Genomic DNA, 24046 nt, shown 5'->3' on the forward strand with positions numbered 1-24046 from the left:
AAGCTCTGTGAGGACAGGGATTTGTCCGTTGCTGCAACCCTAGTGAGTGCACCTGGCATGTAGCTATTGTTCCATAAATATTAGAGGAATGAGTGAATGAGTCATTGCTACATGACCAATTTGCCCAGGGATGACCTGGCCTGCTGACTGGTTCCCAGAGAGACTGGCTTGGAAGTATTTACCCTGGAGAAAACAAAGGGTGGAGATGAAGAGAATATTAGTATTCCTTTAAATAATAATATAAAGTACAAAAAGCAAGTTTTTAAAGTTTACTGTGATCATAGGAGTATGTTAGGAAATTTCTTCTGAACTGAGTTGTAATTTTTACTAGTATGTAATTGATCAATGCAACATAGACATATTGTACATTTAAAAAAATAATTATTAAATGTGAGAAAATAGTGTTGAAAATGAATCTCTTAATGAGATGGGCAGTACTCTTCCTGATTAGTTCCCATATTCGTGATTGACTCTCCCAGTGGCCAGAATGAACTATTGCTCAGCATCGGTCTCTTCTGAGAAACCCTGTTTATGTAAATAAAGAGCTGGGAATGGAAGGAGTTTGGTTAACCCACCATCATTGAGGACGTGCTGTCACTCAAACCATCCTTATGAGCTAACACTAAGATGACTTGTAATCATCTGTCACTTGACAGCTTAATTAGGCTCTGCAGTTTTGTGGATAGCAAAGAAGCCACCTGACCTGCAGGAGTCTCCTTTACCCGAGCTTCAGAGTCTTACTTTCTCAGCACAGACCCCAGGGTTTTAAATGGGCCTTTAGTTCTCCATCCTGAAGATTTTCTACCCCCAGGAGAGGTGGGACCTTCCTCTGTGAAGTAGGAGAAGGGTCTTGGTGGGTGGAGCTGGGACTCAGCTCCCTTCACTGGCTGAAGCCATTTTAGCGTAGAGGACTGTGGATGTGGAGGATCTGGAACATGATCTCCTAAGGATCCATTCTCCTGGACTCCAAAGTCCACCAACTCTGGTCTGAAGACTGCTCACTGGGTCCTGTCCTGACCTACCCTTTCTAACACAGCTTGGCCAACGATAGCAATGGCATCTCATTGAACAGGAGATGGAAGCTACCTGCAGTTCTGACTGCCACTTGGTAGCTTCTTCCAATAATTTTTTTTCCTTCCAGTCCTTTAAAAACTTGTATTATTGATTGCTAAAGTTACTATCTTGCACTTGCCCAAGGACACACATCTTTTCACAGACTAGACTCTTAAGCTCTTTCTTGTGATCTGTGTACCTTCATCACGGCCCCTCTTCCTTGCCCTCTCTTGGGGAAGGGCCACCTGTGTCCACCTGGCAGTTGCATCTCTCCTCCTCCAAGTACTGCCTCCAAATCTTCTTGGCTGGCTGCATTTCAACTCAGCGTTTCATTATTGTTATTTTTTAAGATTGTTTTAAACAGAGTATTCTAGGAACTCATTTTCCTTTCTGTTTTTGAGAGGTTTGAACCATGCATAGAACATTTTTATTATTGCCAGACCAATACTATTTTCCCTTGCTAAGTCCCTACCTTTTAAAAATGTAAGTCAGTGGAAACAAGATGCATTTGCATTCCACAAAAGCAGCTCTTCTTTTAATGCTTGGTCATTTCTTAGATCAGTCTTCTGGTTCAACGGCCATCCTTTCTCTGGTGAATGAAGCACAGTATCTGCTGATAAACAGATCCAGTGTTTTGCAACTTCAGCAGCAATTAAGCACCAGGTGAGATCTCTTACCTCTGGAATAGAAGACAGGTAAAACCACTCGCCCCTGGGAGTGATTGTACTCACTTCGGGACCACTTTAAAACTAGAGTACCTAGGGCTGGAAAAGATCCAAGAGTCACTGGCTACAAACTCTTCATTTACAGATGAGAAACTGAGGCCCAGGCAACTCACAAATCCCTTCAGGCCGGCTTCCATGAATCTTTTTGAGGGTTTTATTTTCTCTTCCAAGGATCATTCTTGATACCCTGAAGATGCTTTGTGGAGAACTCCTACCTCTCTCTCTTTTTTTTTTTTTTTTCATCATTCCATACCTTAGCATTTGCTTTAGTTAAAATGTGAGGAACTTGACCCAATTTCGTTGCTCACCATTGCTCTGTCGCATGTCCTCCAGGAGCCCAGCCCTACTTCACAGGGTCCTTCTGAATGCTGAATAAGAGTGGTTATGAAAGCTTTAAAAATTGTAATTGCAGGTATTATTTATTTGCCAGGTGTACCTTCAGATCGAACTAGCAGCCCTGCCTCCTCACTTCCTGCCCAGGGCTCTCCCTTATTAGGAGGTCAGCTCTATAAAGGGTCTTGGTTGGTCCAACCCCTCACTATACTATAGAGGAAACGGAAGTCCGGAGGCAGCCAGGCAATTAGGACAACTCACCCACTTGTTAGCCAGAGCCGTGGCATTCTTAGCCCAGTGCTGCTCCCCAGGCCAGGGAAGAGCGTGCACACACCTGCCAGCACTGTGAGCCAGGGGTCCTGTGCACGTGTGTGCACACTCACAAATAGATGAAAATATAGCTTAAAAATGATCGTCTCTCCTCATCCTCTACAAAGATGGGCTCGTTATAGTAATTCCAGTATATAATCCTTGGCAAGTCCATACAGCAGCATTCTGTTGTGAGACCCACCTCGCTGCCTCTTTGGCACTCTTGACCAGCACTGAGGGACCCTGGAGGAGCAGGTCTGCAGGTTTCTAGGATTCTTGTGGGAAGATAGGAGATGGAGACAGGCGTGTTGCAATCCTGGCTCCTACCAGGAGGGGACCACATTTCCCACTAGCTGGTTCAGAGCAGGGGCAGGGTAGATGGCCCTGGTAGGAGGGACAGAGCCCCGTAGCTAGGACATGGCGAGGGGCCCTGGGGACCCCAGGTGGGTGTTTCTCTGTCACTTTGAGCAACTCTGTCTTGCACATAATGACCACAATAGTTTTTGTTTACAAACTTCCCCTCTTACAAAGCACAAAGGAAAAGTTCACGAACTAGGGAGTAAATCTAGAGACAAAGGATTTAGAACTAGAAGAGGGAACCGTAGTCTTCAAAGGTCGTGAGACTTGCCCGTAGTGACTGGCAAAGCTCCACTTGGCCATCTTGCACCTTTACATGCTCCGTCTGAATGGGTTTGGGATATAGCCTTGTAACCCCTTTCCCCCCACCACTAGAGCCTTTCAGTTCTGTCTCCAGGGAAAATTCCCCTCTTGCTTAAGGGTTTTTCCTCCAACTACTCAAGTACAACAAAGTGCAAAAATTAAGTACCAGCTCCATGAATTTTTCCAGACACGTGTATGCTCATAATCACTACTTAGGTCAAGTAGAGAATATTTTCAGTACCCCGGACACCTCCCTTGTGTCCCCTTAGTCAATCTCACTGAAGGTCACCATTATTCTGACTTCTTTTTACCATGAATAGTTTCACCTGTTTTGAAATTAATAAAATGAGATTATGCAGTGTGGCTGGCCTCTTTTATTGGAGAAGTTTTAAGACGTTTTCGATGAGTTCCTCTTGGGGGGATGCATGGAGGTGCAGAGAGCCATTTTGCAGAACCTCAAACTAGTAAACAAACATTTAAATTAAGAATTACAAAAATAGTATATGCTAGTTAAAACTGCAAGCAGCAGTGAAGTTAGCAAATAAATATTAACCTCCTACCATTTAATATCCAAAAAGATTGAGCTCTTGGTGCTCTTTAGGTCCTTCATAATTAAGCCTGTTGACAGCTCTTTAAATGCCTTGCCCTGATCCACCTTAGAGAATTGGTATTTTCTCATAATTTAGCTCACTTGATCCCTGTTCACCTGGTTTCCAGCTAAGTTCTACTCACATTTTCATAGCCTCTTGTGGTCCTCTCCCTGGAGATGGGACCTTATCACAGGAGGAGGCGATCCATTGTCTGCTTAACAGATTAGTGTCCCTTGACCTTAGCCTTGTGTAAGGTCAAATTTTTTTCTGATCATCCAGATCTCAGGCCAGATAGCATTGATGAAGTCAGGCATTATGTGGTGTGGCAAACAGGTTGAATGATTACAGCAGTGCAATTATTCTCTGCCCTCTCCCTCTTTGGTATGTCTTAAACAGCAATGAGAATGGAAAGGAGGAATTATTCCCAATGAGAGATCTCATTTCACGTTTCCGAGCCAATATTATTACTAATGGCACAAGGCCTTTTGAAGAAGAGAATTGGGATGAGATTTCAATTGGTTCCTTGCATTTCCAGGTAAGTTCCAGGGAGTTCTTTTTACCTGTCCCAGGTTGTCAATGAAGATCAACCTTAATCCCAGGCCTCTCCCCCATCTCTGATTCTTACAAAAACTTGGCAGGAAGATGTGTGCCATCTGCTTCTGGAACTCCCCTTGGATGGATCCATCACCATTCCATGTGGGCACTGAGAATGTGCCCCAAACATGATCATAGGACTCTGTGCTGCCTCTACTGCATCGTTGTGTCTAGGCTTAATCTCCATTTCATGCAATGCTTGTGTCTACGAGAACTTCATCCTCTGAAAATTGCTACTTTTTCGCAGCCTAGAACTCATGGAGGCAGGACCCCCAAGCCTGCCAGACCCTCAGGGCCCATTGCTGCTCCATCTCCTCACACTCTGACCCTTGCTGCCAGCAAGGAGGAACTTGCAGTCAGAGGCAAAGCCACCACGATGTCCTCTCTCTCCAGGCCCTGGGCTCCAAAACCTTTGCTTTGGGCTTTAAAGATGTGAGAAAGGTGAGAAGGTCTTAGACTAAAATTTCTGCTCCCTATGCAGGCCTACGAGGTCCCAGGAGACCCGACCCTACCAAACTTTCTTAGCTCATCACCCTCTCCTCTTTTCTCTGTCATATTGACCTTATCTCCATCCTTTAAGCCAAACTTCCTGCCTCAGCATCTTTGACTTGCTGTCCCTTCTGCCTGGCACATCCTCCCTGCAGATGCTCCAGGGGCTCAGCTCACATATCGCCTCGGTGGAAAGGCTGTTCTTGACCTGCTGCACAGTCAGACTCTGCATGGTGCCTGCTTATTCCCTCAGAGCACGTGAGGGTGGGGACCAAGTCTGTTTTGTTTTCTGCTCTAGATCTAAGGGCCAGAATATCCCTGGTGCAGAGCTGATGCTCACTAAGTCATTGTTGAGGGAATGAATGGACAGGAAATATGAGGAAAAGACAGGGACAGAAGATTGGAGCATCTGTAGAGAATGTACTCAGTTCTGCAGTGGGGAGTGCAATTATTTAATAATGGTGGTGTGTTTTGCCAGTGATATAAACTGACAATAATGGAGTTGACGTTAGGCTCTGAACTTAAAAGGAACACCATTATATGCAGAAAAATAACAAACAATAACTTAAATATAGAATAATTTAGATGCTTTGGGGAAGGTAGTTTGGATAAATTGCAAGGCACAATAAAATGCCCCAAAGATCTTATTTATTTGTTTAACTCCCAAAGTTCCTTTTTTAAAAATTAACTTTATTTTGTACATTTAATAATTGAAAATGTAATTAAAAACTAAAAAGAAAATAGTTGAAAACATACATTTCTCATTTAAATTTATTGGATACATATACATTTTTTTGAATCATACAATATGTTACACAATATATTTGGTTCATAGTAATGCAATCATACAGTATTTGTCCTTTTATGTCTGACTTGCTTTGCGCAACATAATGTCCTCCAGGTTCATCCATGTTGTCATATGTTTTAAGACTTCATTTCTTTACAGCTGCATAATATCCCATCCTGTGAATAGACCACAGTTTGTTTAACCATTCATCAATTGATGGACACCTTTGGCAATCGTGAATAATGTCGCTATGAACATCAGTGTGCAGATGTCCATTTGTGTCACTGCTCTCAGTTCTTCTGGGTATATACCCAGTAGTGGTATTGCCGGGTCACATGGCAAATCTATATTCAACTTCTTTTACGAGCTGCTAAACAGACCTCCACAATGGTTGTACCATTCTGCATTCCCACCAATAGTGAAGAAGTGTTCCTATCTCTCTATATCCTCTCCAACACTTGTAGTTCTCTTTTTTTTAATACTGAAATTGTTTTTTTTTTTAAGGATTTATTTTTCATTTATTTCTCTCCCCTTCCCCCTCCCCCCAGTTGTCTGCTCTGTGTCCATTCGCCGTGTGTTCTTCTGTGACCGCTTCTATCCTTATCAGTGGCACTGGGAATCTGTGTCTCTTTTTGTTGCGTCATCTTGCTGCGTCAGCTCTCTGTGTGTGTGGCGCCACTCCTGGGCAGGCTGCACTTTTTTCATGTGGGACAGCTCTCCTTACGGGGCGTACTCCTTGTGCATGGGGTTCCCCTATGCGGGGGATATCCCTGCGTGGCACAGCACTCCCTGCGCGCATCAGCACTGCGAATGGGCCAGCTCATCACATGAGCCAGGAGGCCCTGGGTATTGAACCCTGGACCTCCTATATGTTAGGCAGATGCTCTATCAGTTGAGACACATTTGCTTCCCATAGGGTGTAATATTGAGCATTTTTTGCAGGTCTGAAATGGACAGGATGGATGGCCTTATCCGTCCTGGATCTAAAATCTTCCCTACAAAGTGCAAGGGTCTGGTTGGTTTCAAGGCAACTCTGTCTTTTCCCTTCTCACATACCAGGTTTTGGGGCCTTGTCACAGGTGCCAGATGATTTGCATTGACCAACAAACTGGGCAACGAAATCAAGATGTTTTCCAAAAACTCTCTGAGAGTAGAGAGAGAAAGGTAAGTATGACTGCAAAAGAGGACATGCTGTTTTAAGATGCTGGTGTATTATCCATGCAGAACTACATTCATAATAGTTCTGAATGTTTTGTAGAAGGGAGACTTTGCTGTAAATTCTGAAGCTGATGGGCTCCCCTTAAGGTTCTGACCTTACCCGTGGCACCATTTTATTTTTCTTTCCTTTTCAGTTCTTGAGTTTGCTGTTTGTTTGTTTTATTACATGTACTTTTTTGTTCTCAAATCTCTTTTGAAGAGATATGGAATATAAGTAATAAAAAAGTAAATAAGTAAAATTAAAATAATTCTGTTGTTTCAATCATATTCTTATTGACTGCAGAAATCTTACAAAGAATAAAATGCCTAATGGTGAACAGAGTAACTGCATAGAAAGATCAAGGACATTTATTTATACTAAGCCCACAAGTCATCTTCTTGAGGGTTAAAATGTTTAAATGTTGTTATGAATTCCAGATTATAAAAACTGAACTTGTTACATGTTGACCAGTTAAGAAGAGTTAGGAAGAGACCAGTTAGGAAGAGAGGCTTACACTGTTAGGACTTTTGATTGGCAAAGAATTCCATCAAGCCAAGTAAGCAGTCAGGCTGTGTGGAATAAGTCTTGAATATTAAGAGGAATAATGCAAACATTCTTCTATTTCTAATATAAGTTGTAATTCCTGGGAGAATGTTCTGCATCGTTTTCCTTAAACCAGGTTTTTTTTCACCGTATTTGATTTTCATAAGCGTCCTGTGGTCTTAGCGGTGTTGTACTTGAGTGTTAGGCCAACGTGTCCATCTGCTCAGCTGAGTAGGGGCCTGGACCCTGCCCATCCAGACTCCCGGGAAACGGGGTGCGTGAGCACAAATACTAGGGTGCATATAAATAGCATTTCTCATCGTCACTGTAATTCTCACATGCACAAATCTTTTTTTGTCCATAATTTTGAATTTTGGAATAATTTTAGACTTACAGAAAAGTTACAAAGATAGTACAGTTCCCATGTATTCTTCACACATACGTGCACAAATCTTAAGAAATGAACTTGGTGTACGTTACCATAAGACCTAGTAAGTCATGAAATTCCATAGCTTTATGTCTTTTTTATTTTAATGATTTATTTATTTCTCTTCCCTTCACCCCTATTGTCTGCTCTCTGTGTCCATTCAGTGTGTGTTCTTCTGTGTCTGCTTGTGTTCTCATTAGGGGGCTCTGGAAACTGATCTTGGAACCTCCTGGAGTGGGAGAGAGGTGATCATTCTCTTGTGCCACCTCAGCTCTTTGGTCGGCTATGTCTCTTATTTTCACTCCTCTATGTCTCTTGCTGTGTCATCTTGCTGCACCAGCTCTCTGTGTCAGCCGGCACTCCTGCAGAGGGCAGCACTCCCATGCAAGGCGACATTCCCATGCAGGGTAGCACTCCTGCGCGGGGCTGGCACTCCCGTGTGGGGCTGACACTCCCACATGGGGCAGCACTCCGCATGGGCCAGCTCGCCACATGGGTCAGCTTGCCCTCACCAGGAGGCCCTGGGCTTCGAACCCTGGATCTCCTATATGGTAGACGGGAGCCCAATTGCTTGAGCCACATCCATTTCCCAGCTTTATGTCTTTGCATAAGCTATATTGACCCAAATCTTTTTGAAATGAATTGGAAGTATAAATAATAAGGAAGTAAAATAAATCCCAGCAGTCTTACCAGGTTTGATATTTTCCCTTCAGAAGAAGATTAAGGGTTAGTCATGTCTCAGTAAAGTAGCTTCAGAGAGAGATGAAGGAAACTGCAAACCTGCACTGCTTTATAAGCCAAATTACTCAGCAGGGATTTAGTTTATTCTAGTACGTTGGGGACTGGAGGGGAAGGACTCATCTGTCTCCACCTTCCAGCTGGAGGGGCTCTAGGGGTTGGTGTCCTGGGCATGGCCTCAGTGGGCAGAGTGACTGTCAGCATCCAGTCATCCCACAGGCAGCAGCAAAGAAGGGGGCCCTTGGGCTGGGGGCAGCACCATGCCAGCAGCAGGAGGGGCACGTCAGCTGGAGAGATCCAGCTCAGCAATGAGAAATGCAAGGGAGGTGGCCTCAGGCCCTGGTACCCAGAGGCCAGGCAGCCTGGAGGCACAGTGTGCAGAGGTGTGTGTAGTGAGGGGGGTCCCCAGGCAGCCTCCTGCCCCGCTCCCTGGGTGCCTACATTCCCTCTTGGGTATCTAAGACGAGTCCCATCTCCCCTCCAGTTCAAAAGAGCATCCCCTGACACAAAAGTAAGGAGAGGACCCAGTCTCTTCCTAGGGAGAATGCAGATTCAGCCTTGCATTTCCTCTCCAGTATAGAAGAATTATTAGCTAGAATATTAGCTAAGGTTTATCAAGGGCTTGTCATGTGCCAGGCCTGGTTCTGAGGGCTCACTAGTCACTTAATCCTCTCAGCAGCCTTAGGAGGTAGGTGCTGTTGTCGCCTCATTTTACAGATGGAGGGAGAGGAGAACTCAGCCCAGCCCACGTGGTCAGCAGGTGGCTGGCCCAAGACGAACCCAGGCATGCTCACTCCATGCCCCTGGTCCCGGCCGCTGTGCTAGGTTGCAGATATAGTTTTAAAAAGAGATTTTTAAATAAAAATTTAAAAACTTTTAATAAAAGTTTTAAAGTTTAATGATAAATGTTGAAGAATAGAGAAGAAAAATCTAAATTCTATAATTTTAACACATTCTTTTTTTTTATTTTTAAAGAAGTTTTAGATTACATAAATGTAACATAGAAAACACAGAGGATTCCCATATACCCCATCCCCTCCCCTCTCACACTCTTCTCCATTAATAACATCCTTCATTAGTGTGGTACATTTGTTATAGTTGGTGAACACATGTTGAAGCATTGCTAGTAAGTGTGGTCTATAGTTTATATTATGTTTTATGCTTTGCACCACATGATTTATAGGTTTTGACAAAATGTATAATGGCTTATCATTCATTTGTTCTTCATTCATCCATTTAACATTATTGAATTCCTACAGGAAGGCAGTATGTTGACTGCCAAAGATACAAATATGAATAAAACATATTTAGTTATGCTAAATTTCCCTCCAGTTCCTTTACTATGCATATTTTATATAGTTATAATTGTATTCTAAAAATATTTTTGTACCATGCTTTTCATTTAATATATCATTGTCATTTCCATATATGTAATATTGGGTCTTCATTACATTGTTTAAATGCCATGACAGTCTGTATAGACTACATACCATAATTTACCAAAGCCTTCCCCTATTGTTTTAATTTTTAAGTCATGTTAAATAATGCTACAATGAACTTCATGGTATTTATTGTACTAAGGATTATTTTCTTAGGCTGGAGTCCCAGAAGTCAAAACACAAGGTCAGAAAGGATGGAAGCACAACGGTGACCCTGACTAATAGCAGCTAAATTAGGTTCCCCTGTGTTACGGCTCCTCTCTGCTGCGTGGCTGGTGCTTTGGCCCAGACTGGCTGGCCCCTTTCTGCTTCTGAGGCTCCTGCAGCTATGGCATGGGCTGTTTTCTCTGTTACATACTCTGAGATAGGAATAGCTCTAGATAGACACTGTTCCCTTTGGGCTTCAAGTTCTAGGATTCTGTTTTTGAACTGATATGGTTTCCTTGCTTTGAGGTGATAGAAAAACACCACATAGGCAGGCCCACTTTTTAACCCTCTATTCTCCCCTCTCTGTCTGCCAGCCTCCTGGAGGCAGCCCCTGCTCTTGGGCCTTTGCCCAGTCTTTGGGGACTCCCCCTGCTGCTAAAGTGACAAAAATCCCTGCTGTCTATGGCCACTCCTTTTGCCTTACTTAAAAAAAATTTTTTTTGCCAGTTGGAGACCTAAAATTTACTTAAAGAATTTATACAGCAAAAAGGTAAAGGATACTAATTGGCTTTTTTTTTTTTTTTTTTAGATTTTTCATTTATTTATTCCCCTACCACCTCCCTCCATTGTATGCTCTTTGTGTCCATTTGCTATGTGTTCTTCTGTGTCTGCTTGTATTCTCATTAGGAGTCTCTGGGAACTGGTTCTGAGACCTTCCAGAGTGGGAGAGAGGTGATTACTCTCTTGTGCCACCTCTGCTCCCTGGCTGCTGCATCTCTTATTATCTCTCTTCTGTGTCTCTTTTTGTTGTGTCATCTTGCTGTGCCAGCTTTCTACACAGGCCAGCACTCCTGTGCAGGGCAGCCTTCCATGTGGGCCAGCACTCTGCAAGGGCCAGCTCACCACATGGGCCAGCTTGCCTTCATCAGGAGGCCCTGGGTATCAAACCCTGGACCTCCTATATGGTAGACAGGAGCGCAATTGCTGGAGCCACATCCTCTTCCCCTAATTGGCTTTTTACCTTTTCAGCATAGGTTCTGAATTAAATTTAACACCTGCAGAAATGCCCCAATTTGCAAACCTTCATGGCCTTAATCAATACTGGGGCTAAATTATAGTAACGCCTGGGGATCCCACTAAATTTAAACACGCTAACCCCTATACTCTTGGGGGTGGGCAGTTGCTGAACATAAAATAGAGGTCAGATAGGTGTCCTCACTTAACCATTGGAACTACTACCTTGCCCAAATCCATGGTCATACACTTATTGCCCTGAATTATCCCTAAGTGGCCATAGATGCTCTGATCCAATGAGTAACAAATTGAATTACATATTCAGCAGTTAGGAGTTGGCTTGACTAAATGGGACCCAGCAGACCTTCCCACCCTGCCATTCCTCAGTTAAAATAGCTAATTCAGCCCAATGTAAATTAAAACAGGGTCTTTAAGGATATAAACCCATTAAACAAGACCTATTTAGAGAAAGGGTGATTATTCCCACTGGTTCTCCACTTAACAGCCCAATTTCTTCTTTCCTTAAATGTGGGAAAAATGAATTTGTCTTACTTTTTATAGCCCCTGTTAAAGAATTTACACCCCTACTGTGTATATTTCTTCTAGGCTCCTTGGGAAAGAGAGAGGGGGGTTGTTCTTTCTTACCACAGATGGAGCTCTTGAGGGCAGAGACTGTGCTTTCCACCGTTATGTCCCAGCCCTAACCCAGGGCCTGGAAAATGGGCGTGTCCAACAGACATTTTCCCAGGAATTAACAGATCTGGGGCACATCTTCCTAAGCGTCCTTTGCTGACTCATTTGCTTTTATAACAAACCTTGAGTTGACTTACTTAATTCTTCATTTTGGACCTTCCATCTTTATTCTGGAGAATTTGGAGACCCTTACTTGTATCACATATTCACATGGACAGTGTAGAGTTTTGTGGTTATCTTCACAAAACCTCTTTTATGTCAGGGAATAGAGCAGAAGTGGGCCTGGCGGTGGTCAGAGGTGGTCAGAGGCTGGATGCAGGAAGAAGGCCCTCATGCAGGAAGCTCAGGGTATGTGGAGGGACATTAAAAACCATGTGTCCAGCAGGGTGACTTTGAGGAAAGGACACCTTAAAATGGGTCTGAAATTAGTACTCTCTCCTCCTTTCCTGCTGCCTTCTACTGTGTAATAGGGATGTAGCAAGGCCCAGTACATGTCTTTAAAGATTGACTTTATGTTATTGAACATTATGATTTACAAAATTATTTTAACTGCTTAAATAATCTAGCCTTTAAAACTGCTGTTGTTTTGTTCACAGGTGAACTTTGGTGTGTACCTGATGCATACAGCCTTGGATTTATCTTCTCCACGTTTCCTGTGTGTAGGCTCTCAGGTGCTCCCTCTGTTGAAAGAGAATGTAGAATGATTTACCTGCTTCCAAGAAACTTCAGGGTATTATCTCCTAAAAAAATTTTTGAGCATGTATTCAAATTTCTCTTTCACAACTCTCTCCACTATTCTAAGATGAGATTTGGTTTATAAATTCTTACTCTTTTGAATCAGGACAGTTCTTTTCCTTTGGAGGTAGAGAGTGGCTCTCACCTGCTTCCTTTTTCCTCTTAACGTCTCACTGCCTGTGTTGCACAGACTGAGGTCAGGAGAGCACGTCAGAGGCCTCTGTGTTTTCCACCAAACAGACTTGGCAAGAAAGCTGAGCCTGCACCCACGACTCCCCCACTTGCATATGAAATGTGTCTGGTTTCAGTCAGATGAAATTTTTTAGGAAGCTCTCTGGGGATATTTAACCTATCTAGGTCCCTACTTTGCAGTGTTCCTACATTGTTATTTTTTAAAAGGACTTTCTAGGCTCTTTTCAACCCCTTTCTACCGAAGGTGTTCTGTGCCCACTGACCTTGAGGGTATGTGAATGTGCCCTCTTTTCCCATGTGCATGATAGAGGTGGGTTTATGCTCGAGGTCCAGAGAGTGACCTGTGGCCTTGTTCCTTCAGGAGAGATTCATCCCAGGATATTTGTTCCGAGCAAAGGCATAGCCTGGCAACCCCCTTTCTCCTAATTCCCATCTCTGGCCACCATCCATCTCCCCCTTTTAGTTGACACTGAGGATTACTCAGAAGCCTGCAGTTGCACTCAATGATGGGGTGCTTGTGTGAGAAGTTGTCCTCCACTCCATATCCCGTGGGATGGTGCTGGTCCAGGCACCTGAGAACGTCTAAACCTCCATCAAGAGGAACTCTGGGAACGTGGTACCCACATCTGTACCACCTCTGACCAGTGCTTCTCAGGCCTCCAGTTGAATATGCCCAGTGATTGAAAGCTCACTCTTCAATTAAGATAGCCATTCCACTGAGTAGTGAGAAGTTCCTCTCTGTTGAGCTTGTGTGGGCCTCTCCATGACTTCCAGCCATGGGTCCTGGCCATGTCATCTGGAACAACACAGAACCCGTCGACTCCCACATCCACTTTGCCTATGTCTTTCTCAAGCATGGTATCCATGTATAAACCCCAGGTCCTTGACCAGGCCTTCAACACCTTCTGAATTGTTGCGTTTGTCTTCCCTTCTCCAACCCCCTGTGTGCCACTGCCCCACATCATCTTCCTAAAGCTGGTTCACTGTGTCTCTCTCCTGTTCATGTTGAGTGCCTCAGGCTCAGGCTTCTTTGCCTGATCTGTTCAAAGCATTTGGGATTAGGAGTCAGTTTGTTTCCTTATCCTATTTGTAGAACTTTGGGCTGTTCCTGGCACTATGTGGGATTTGAAGGATGAGGTCTTTGTTCTCAAGGGTTGTTGAGATGGAACCTGGCTCTAGCACTCTCAGTCAGTAAGCAGTATCCAGCATAAGAAATGTGCCTCTGACTCGGTGCTTCCAAAGTTCAGCGAAAGGAGATAAATGAGGGTTGGTGGGGATTTTATTGCTTTGAACAGTTTATTAAAAATTCATATAAAATAAATGAAGTGGGGTCATATGATAGCATTCTGGTAATTTTTGTCAGAATTGAGCCTAAAATTTGGATCTGAGGTTCCTGGTGGCTTTAAGAGAGGAAAATGTACAATTACCTAGTTTACAATTTCCAGAAGTTAAAAACAAATACGAGGTATAATATGGGGGCATTTTTGGGACTTGGAATTGTCCTGAATGACATTGCAAAGACAGATACAGGACATTATATATCCTGCCATAACCTACAGAATGGAGTGAGAGTGTAAACTACAATGTAAACTATAATCCATGCTGTGTGACAATGCTCCAAAATGTGTTCATCAATGCAATGAATGTACCACACTGAATGAAAGAAGTTGTTAATGTGGGAAAAGTGGGAGGTATGGGGAATGGGACCTATGGGAATCTCCTATATATTTTTATTTAACATTTTATGTAATCTGTGTATCTTTTAAAAATAAATAAGAATATATTTAAAAAAACAAAAAAACAAAAAAACAAATATGTTTGTTCATGGCAATGAAATTATTCCATGGTATTCAGATCTGAAAGGAAGTTTTCTTCATAGAGAGAATGCAATGAAACTTCCATTCTTGGTATTAAAGTGGATAAGATCTGAAAATCCTCTTTTTACCAAACATCTAGAAATGCAGGAAAAAAATATAACAAAGACCATCTCAAATGCAGAGTTTAGCTTTTAGGAAAGATGGGGTCATCCTCAGACACCAGAAATGAAGAGAAAGGTAAAAACCAGAGCAGAGAGTTGTTAGTTGTCTTGGGGCATTTTCTGATTTTGGTAATGAAAAGGCTTAGTTCTTAGTTGCCATTTGAAGAATGGGGACAAGTAGAAGTTCAGACATATACCTTCCCTCCTCCACCGCTATGACTCAGGATCCTGGAAGGACTAAAACCTTCAGTAAAAGGATAGACTAGAAAATATTCTTCCGTTGGTAAAGAAGGAGCCATCCATCCATTCATTTTGTTCAATGTGTATTTATTTATTCAATGAAATTTATCTGTCTTGGCCAGGGCTGTGGTGGAGGTGGGGGTGGGGGAAACTCTCAGAATTGTTATGTGAAGTTGGGGTTTGAATATTACACTATTAAATGGACTAGGAAACCTCAAACTGAAAAAACTGATAAAAAGTGATAGAAATTTGGTGTAGTGCACAAAAGTGCTTGACAGAGGCAAATGCAAATCCTCTGTGGAAGGATATGCCCTCAAACTAGGCTGCCAAAGAACCCCATGGATAAAGCTCTGCTAACCATGAATTTACATTAAAACAAGCACCTCAAAACACATGAGGAAACAAAGCATTAGAAGGGAGGATTCACATAAAACCAAATATTGGAGTTAGACTCCTAAGGACTTGATGTATTCAAATTATTACATACAAGCATACAATATATGTGTTGAAAATGCTTAATGAAATAAGGAATTAAAGACTTGAGAAAATAACAAGGTATTAAGCATATTTGAGGATGTGCTAAAGATGATATTTGAAATAAAACAATTATTGAAATTAGAAACTCAATGGGTGGTAACGGCATAAAAGGCACATCTGAAGAGGGAATTGGGGAAATGGAAAAGATATCTAAAGGAAATACTGTGAGAAGACAAACACACTTCTAAATTACCAATGGAACAAAGAAGGAATCACATGAATTATTAGGAAAAACATTTTTAACTGAATGATAAAAATGCTGCGTATGAAAACTTGTGGGATGTGACCAAAGCAGTACTTAAGTAAAGTTTATAGTCTTAAATGCACATTTTAGAAAAGAAAGGAGACTGAAAATTAATTAGCTAGCCTTTTATGCCAAGAAGTTAGAAATACAATAAATTAAGTCCAAGGAAATTAAGAGGGATAGGGGCTGTGAAGAGAGACTCTAGCTATCTCTCTGTACTCCTGGGGGATACCCCCTATTTCCACGCCTTGAAGGAACCTGACCAGCCCCTGGTGCAGCAGTGCCCAAGGGGACTGGCCCTCGTGGAGGCGCTCCAGCCTTCAGCCTGCCAGGCACACGTCTTGGAGCTTGGGCCTAGAGAAGGGGGCTCTGTGGACCTCACTGGGCCTGGCAGCATCTCATTGGCCATGGGCAGGGGCTGGTGGGCAGCCCCAGTGAGGGGAAGCCCAGAGTGGGTGGCAGGGACAAGTTGGCACTCACCATGAGGTTAGCAAGTCTTTGTCCCCAGTTGTGACCTAGCCAGCAAAGATTCATTCATAAAGCCATGTGTGATAGATAGCAGTGCAGCAGTGTATGATCCACAGGGAGCAGCCTGCATGCATAGGGACAAGAGCAGTTGGAGCCACGAGAGGCAAATATGAGGAGCATGGCAGGAGCTCCACTGGGCTTCAGGCCCTGCTTCGGGCAGTTTTGAGGAACTCTACAAGGTTAATCAGATTCTTAGAGTAAAGGGCTGAGAAGTTTTCAAGGAATTTGGTTGGTCATAAAGCTTATGTAGACTTCCAGGACAGGAAACCCAGGATAAGAGCCATGGCAAGTATGGCATCTCAGGCAGGGCTAGCTACATAATTTGCAGGGCCCAGTGCAAAATGAAAATGCAGAGTCCCTTGTTCAAAACATAAGAATATCAACTTGGCACCAGCAAAGCATTAAACTAAGCTAGGGGCCTGTTAAGGGTGGGACTCTGAGTGCCTGCATAGGTTGCAAGCCCTGGAAGCTGACTCTGGTCTTAGGGTAACATAGGTTCCCTAATGTTGGGGACTGAATCATGTCTCCCACAAAAAAGCATGCTCACGTTCCAAGTCCTGGTCCTGTGGGCATGAACCCAATTGTAAATAGGACCTTTGAAGATGTTATTTGTTAGGATGTGCCCGAACTGAACGTGGGCAGGCTTTAATCCAATATGGCTCAAGTCCTTATCAGCAAAGGAAATTGGACATGCCAAAGAAGCCATGGGGAGCAGCCGGAAGTTGGAAGTCAATGGAACCTGAAAGAGAAGGGAGAAGATGCTGCCATGGGCAGAAAAGCCGTGGACCAAGGATCTCCTGCCAGCCAGCCCTAGAATACTTCAGTCTTTGGGGAGGAAGTGTTGCCTTGCTGATGCCTCAGTTTTGGACTTCTGCTAGACTCAGATCATGAGCCTACACATTCCTGTTGTTAAGCCAACTCGTTTTATGGTATTTGTTTTAGCACCTAGAAAACTGAAACGCGTAGGTTTAGACAAAGCCTTTCATGCGCTGGTCCAGGTTCTATGAAAATTTTAAGAACAAGCGTGTCTTCTGCTGCCAAAATCAATGTAGAAATAAAGAGAGCCTGTCATTGGTCATTTTCTAGGTTAGCTGCCACCTCCCAGGAAGGTCTTCATATTCTCTTTTATCCTTCTAGTTTAGGGGTTTTGGGTTCCTTCCTAGCTTTAGACACATGTCCTTAAAATCTTACCACAGTAGCCTCAGACCATGAAGCTGGATAATTCATGCCAATGAGGCTGAGATTGGGGTCATTTCAGGACAACTCACACACACAGGCTGCTTCTCTACGATATCTATTAATATGATGTATCTGTTTAAAGGGACTACATTTAGAACAGAGACAAATTAATTTTGGAACCCAAACTATTTGCCAAGCTGAAGTCCTAGATTTTGAGGTTATTTCTAAATTCTGAAACCATATTGCTTATTAATACTGTAAATAAAAATATATGTACTTTTTAAATATGAATTTTTGCCTGTGGTAGATTAAAGATGGTGTCAAAATTCTTTGCTCGTCCTCCCAGTGAGGTGACGTGCAGTTCCCTTCCCCTTGCATCTAACTGGTCTTAGTGACTCACTTGAAGAATAAAGTGTAAGTGACATGTGGGGATTTAGGAGGCTAGGTCATTAGAAGCCTTGCTGCTTTCGCCTGAGTGCCTTAGAACATTCTCTCTTGGAGTGCCGAATCACTACATAAAAAGTCTGATTCTCCTGAGACAGCCTTGGAGAGGTTATATCCAGACTGCCAGCTACATACAGGACCCCCAGTTAAACTTGAATTTCAGATGAACTAGGAATAATTGTTTAATACAAGTATGTCCCATGCGTTATTTGGACGCATTAATTCACCCTGTTACAACTGTAAGCCTTTTACACAGCATATGTCTGTATTTATAGATACTTTCGAGAAGCAGCCTTAGTGTTTCCTTTAAGTTGTCCTGAAATGTTGCCAATATTGCATGGGGCGTACACTAAAATGTTATTTGTTGTTTGTCTAAACGCCACCTTTAACTGGGTGTCCTGTATTTTCATTTGCTAACTCTGGCCACCCCACACATGTAGATACTGGTCACCAGTCCCAGTTGAGGTCAGCCTCCCAGCCATCCTGCCAGGGCTATAGGCATGTGAGCGAAGCCGTCTTGGACCCTCTGGTTCAGTCTGTCTGCCAGTTGAACACCACCCAGCAACCTCGGCTGCCACAGCAGCAGCAGTGCCCAGCTCAGCCCTGCCGAATTCTTGACACTCAAAAACATTAGATATAACAAAATGGTTGTGCTTTAAACCACCAATTTTGGGGTGATTTGTTGTACAGTTTTAAAGATGAGCTTAGTTCCAGTTTAGCTTTTTGTTTTAATTTAGATCTTTTCACAGATGTGTTTATGGTCAAAAGAAATTCATGTCTATCTTTTCTCTCAAATGTTTCTGGATAAGGGAATAAAAAAACTAAACTGACTGTTTTATTTTCATTTTTTATTATTTATTTGTACTAGAGAAGTTGTAGGTTTACAAAAAGTCATGCAGAAAATAGAGTTCCCAAACACACTCCTCCACACAGCTATCCTTGTATTAACATTTTGCATTAGTGGGGGTACCTTTGTTACAATTGATGAACCAGTATTATAATTATATAACTAACTGTAGATCATAGTTTACATTAGGGTTCATTCTTTGTGTTATACAGTTCTATGAGTTTTTACTGTTTTAAAATATTTTATTCTGGTAACATATATACAAAATAAAATTTCCCACATGAGCCACTTTCAAGTACGAAATTCAGCGTTGTTAATTTCATTCACAATGTCATGCTACCAGCAATACCATTCATTACCAAAACTTTTCCATCACCCAAGCAGAAACTGTACCAATTGAATATTAACTCCCCATTCTTCATACCAACTCCTGTCCCTGACAGCCTTCATTCTAATTTCTGACTCTATGAATTTGCATATTCTGATTATTTTGTATAAGCGAGATGATGTAGTATTTGTCATTTTGCATCTGGCTTATTTCCCTCACCATGATGTCTTCAGGGTTCATCCATGTTGTGGCATGTATCAGAACTCCATTCCATTTTTATGACCAAATAATATTCCATTGCATATACACACACACCAAATTTTGTTTATCTGTTCATCTGTTGATAGACACATGGGTTTCTTCTACGTTTTGGCAATTGTTTATAACGCTATTTGAACATTGGTTTGCAAGTATCTGTTGGAGTCCCTGCTTTCAGTTTTTTTGGGAATATACTGAGAAGTGGCATTGCCAGGTCTCATGGTAACTTTATACTTAACTTTCTGAGGAACCACCAAATTGTTTTCCACAGCTACTGCAGTATTTTATATTTCCACAATGTATGAGGGTTCTTATTTCTCCACATCCTCTCCAATACTTGTTATTTTCCTTTTTTAAAAAAATAGTAGTCATTCTAGTGGGTGTGAAGTGTTATCTCAGTGTCGCTTTGATTTGATTTCCTTACTGACTAATGATGCTAAGCATCTTTCCATGCACGTATTGGCCATTTGTATATCTTCTTTGGAAAACTGTCTAGTAAAAGACTTTTGCCCATTTTTAAATTGGGCTGTCATTTGTTGTTGAATTGTAGGAGTTCTTTCTATATTCTGGATATTAAACCCTTATCAGATATATGGTTTCTTAATATTTTCACCCCTTCATGAGTTGTCTTTTCACTTTTTTGATAATGTTCTTTGATGCACAAAAGTTATAAATTTTGATGAATTTCAAATTATCTATTTTTTTTCTTTTTTTGTTAATGCTTTTATTGTAAAGTCTAAGAATCCATTCCTTAATACAAGGTCCTGAAAATGTTCCCCTGTTTTCTTCTAGAAGTTTTATAGTTTTAATTATTATATTTAGGTCTTTAATCCTTTTTGAATTAATTTTTGAATATGGTGTGAGATAGGGGTGCACTTTCATTTTTTGTATGTGGCTATCAGTTTTCTTAGCACCATTTGTGGAAGAGACTGTCCTTTGTCTTTTGAATGGACTTGGCACCCTTGTTAAAAAATCAATTGGCCATAGATGTGAGAATTTATTTCTAAATTCTCAATTCTATTCTATAGGTCTATATATGTTTTCCCATGTGCCAGTATCTCATTGTTTTGGTTACTGTGGCTTTGTAATATGTTTTAAAATCAGGAATTGTGAGCCCTCCAACTCTGTACTTCTTTTTAAAGATATTTTTGGGTATTTGGGACCCCTTTCACCTTCCATATGAATTTGGATATTGGCTTTTCCATTTCTGCAAATAATTTTGATTGGGATTTTTTGCATCTGTAAATTGTTTTGGGTAGAAATGACATCTTAACAATATTTAGTCTTCCAATTCATGAACACGGAATGTCCTTCCATTTCTTTATGTCTTCTTTAATTTCTTTCAGCCATGTTTTGTAGTTTTCTGTGAACAAGTCCTTTACTTATTCATAAATATTTGATTCTTTAGTTACTTTGTAAGTGGAATATTTTTCTTTATTTCCTTTTCAGATTGTTCTTTAGTAGTGTATAGAAACACCACTGATTTTTATGTGTTTATCTTGAACTCCACCACTCTGCTGAATTCATTTATTAGCTCTCATAGCTTTGTTGTGGACCTATGAGGATTTTTCTACATATAGGATCATGTCATCTGCAAACACAGAAAGTTTTACTTCTTCCCTTTCCAATTTAGATGGATTTGACTTCTTTTTCTTGTCTAATTGCTCAGGATAAAACTTTCAGTATAGTGTTGAATAGTGGTGGTGAAGGCAGACATCCTTGTCTTGTTCCTGATCTTAGAGGGAACGTTTTCAGTCTTTCATTGTATAGTATGATGTTAGCTCTGGGTTTTTGGTAAATGCTCTTTATCATGTTAAGGAAGTTCCCTCTAGTCCAAGTTTTCTGAGTGTAGCTTGTTTTTGAGACACTGACCACAGGTCAACCATATGGTATAGTGTTAGAGGAAGGAGTAGGAAAAAAATTCATAACATTGGGGCTCCATTTTCCAGGTTTCAGCAAATTCTACAGAACAGAAAGAAACACAGGCTGAAGAGAACCAAATCAAAGGCATGACCATTATTTAATTTGTTAAGACCTCTGAAATAACTGAGATAGACAAGGGCTTCTAAAAGTCCAATGTATCCAAAGAACTCATAATTTTTTGGAAGAATTGCTGTGTGGCTTTTAATAAATGGAGTTGACTGAAATAAAAAACCTCAATTTTTTAAAAACTTCGTTTATTTATTTTTAAACAAATCAATTTTATTGGTATATATTAATAAAACATACAATTCATCTAAAGTATGCAATCAGTGGTATTTAGCATAATCACAGAGTTGTACATTCATCACTTCGATCATTAGAGCATTTTCATTATTTCAATAATAACAATAATAAAAAAAATAGACAAAAAACAGACAAACAAGTCAAGAAGAAAATTCTTCACCTCTCAATCTCTCTTTTTCCCCAGCTGTACATAGCTGCTATTTCTGACTATTCTTGCACAATTATTTATTTATTCAGCAGTTTTATTAAGATATATTCATATACAATACAATTTAACCAGAGTGTAGAATCAATGGCTTTTAGTATAATCACAATGCTATACATTCATCACCACAAAAAATTTCAGAACAATTTCACTGCTTCAAAAAGAAACTTCCACATTTCTTTTAGCAGTCCTTCCCCAGCCCTACATAACCACTAATCTAATTTCATCTTTATTTTATTTTATTTTTTTAAAAGATTTGTTTATTCATTTATTTCTCTCCCCTTCCCCCTCCCACCCCAGTTGTCTGTTCTCTGCATCTATTTGCTGTGTCTTCTTTGTCCGCTTCTGTTGTTGTGAGCGGCGCCGGAATCTGTGTTTCTTTTTGTTGCATCATCTTGTTGTGTCAGCGCCATTCCTGGGCAGGCTGCACTTTCTTTCGCACTGGGCGGCTCTCCTTATGGGGTGCAATCCTTGTGCGTGGTGCTCCCCTACGTGGGGGACACCCCTGCGTGGCACGGCACTCCTTGCGTGCATCAGCAGTGCACATGGGCCAGCTGCACATGGGTCAAGGAAGCCCGGGGTTTGAAATGCGGACCTCCCATGTGGTAGACGGATGTCCTAACCACTGGGCCAAGTCCGCCACCTAATTTCATCTTTATAAATTGATTTATATTTACATTTTTTATAAATGGAACCATACAATATATTACCCAATATAGTTAGTTCATAGTAGCATAATCAAACAGTATTTGTCCTTTTGTGCCAGGCTTGCTTCACTCAACATAATGTCCTCCAGATTCATCCATACTGTCATATGTTTTATGACTTCATTTCTTCTTACAGCTGCATAATATTCAATCACACATATACACCACAGTTTATTTATCCATTCAATAACTGATGGACACTTGGGTTGTTTCCAACTTTTGGCAATCGTGAATAGTGCTGCTATGAACATCAATATGCAGATATCTGTTCGTGTCAACTGCTCTCAGTTCTTCTGGGTATATACCCAGTAGTGGTCCTACAGGGTCACATGGCAAATCTATATTCAACTTCTTTAGGAACTGCCAAACAGTTCTCCACAGTGGCTGTACCATTTTATATTCCCACCAACAGTGAGTAAGTGTTCCAATATCTCCACATCCTCTCCAACAGTCATAGTTCTGTCTTTTTAATAGTGGCATTCTGATAGGTGTGAAATGATATCTCATTGTAGTTTTTATTTGCATTTCCCTGATCATTAATGATGCTGAAATTTTTCATGCCCTTTTTTTTGCCAGTTGTATTTATTCTTTGGAAAAATGTCTATTCAAGTCTTTTGCCCATTTTAAAATCAGGTCATTTGTCATTTTATTGCTAAGTTGTAACATATCTTTTATATCATGGATTGAAACCCTTATTAGATATGTGATTTCCAAATATTTTCTCCTATTGAGTTTGCTGCCTTTTCATCCTTTTGACTGAGTCCTATGAGGTCCAAAAATGTTAAATTTGAGAAGGTCCCATTTATCTATTTTTCCTTCTGTTGTGTGTGCTTTGGGTGAAAGGTCCAAGAAACCACCACCTACCACAAGGTCTTTAATATGTTTCCCTACATTTTCTTCTAGTAGTTTTATGATCTGGCCCTGGCTTGTATATTTAGGTCTTTGGTCCACTTTGATTTGATTCTTGTATGAGGAGTAAGATAGGGGTCCTCTTTCCACTCTATTGGTTATAGATATCCAGTTCTCCCAGCACCATTTGTTGAAGAGACTGTTTTGTCCTGTTAACATGGACGTGGTAGGTTTGTCAAAAATCAGTTGACTGTATGGTGCTCTGTCGTGGTCCCTAGGGGAGCAGCGACAGTCTCCCAGGTACAGTGGTGGGGACCGGGAGGGAGTGAGGGTTCAACAGTGAGCCCCTGATACTAATGACTATGCTTGTGAGCTGATAAACCCAAAATAATAACAAGGCCTAGAGCAACTTTGTGCCTGGGAATTTCCTTCTGTCAGCCTTCATGTTACTCAAATGTGGCCAGTCTCGAAGCCAAACTCAGCATGTAAATGCAATGCCTTCCCCCCAGCGTGGGACATGACACCCGGGGATGAGCCTCCCTGGCAACGAGGGACCACTATCAACTACCAACTGATGATGCAACTGGAAAATGACCTTATACGGAAGGTTCAATGCGGATCAGCAGAATATCCATGTCTACATAAAATACCATGACTTTAAAATGCTGTTTGACCTAAAGTAAGGGGGAAATGGAAAGGAGAAATGAGTTTATATGGCTACGAGTTTCTAAAAAAGAGTCTGGAGGCTGGCAGAAGGTTTGCCCTCATGCACAACTGAGCAGAGTCAGAGAGACAGATAAAGCAGATACA

General features: G+C 41.5%; 1 protein-coding gene across 5 annotated transcripts in view; it reads left to right on the forward strand.

Moving 5' to 3' along the window:
- MOCOS (molybdenum cofactor sulfurase) overlaps positions 1-24046 on the forward strand; it is an 85671-nt gene that overhangs the window by 43492 nt on the left and 18133 nt on the right. For 3 of the 5 annotated variants that reach the window (XM_071208643.1, XM_004464518.5, XM_071208644.1), the window contains 4 exons: positions 1611-1716; positions 4067-4205; positions 6600-6704; positions 12336-14479. In XM_071208643.1, coding sequence (XP_071064744.1) covers positions 1611-1716; positions 4067-4205; positions 6600-6704; positions 12336-12443 — 458 coding nt within the window. In that variant the 3' untranslated portion in view covers positions 12444-14479. Of the gene's footprint in view, positions 1-1610; positions 1717-4066; positions 4206-6599; positions 6705-12335; positions 14480-24046 lie in introns of those variants that run through there. The other 2 variants (XM_071208641.1, XM_071208642.1) reach the window with 1 other exon arrangement.

The sequence above is a fragment of the Dasypus novemcinctus genome, chromosome 16, assembly GCF_030445035.2.
Source record: "Dasypus novemcinctus isolate mDasNov1 chromosome 16, mDasNov1.1.hap2, whole genome shotgun sequence".
Lineage (NCBI taxonomy): Eukaryota > Metazoa > Chordata > Mammalia > Cingulata > Dasypodidae > Dasypus > Dasypus novemcinctus.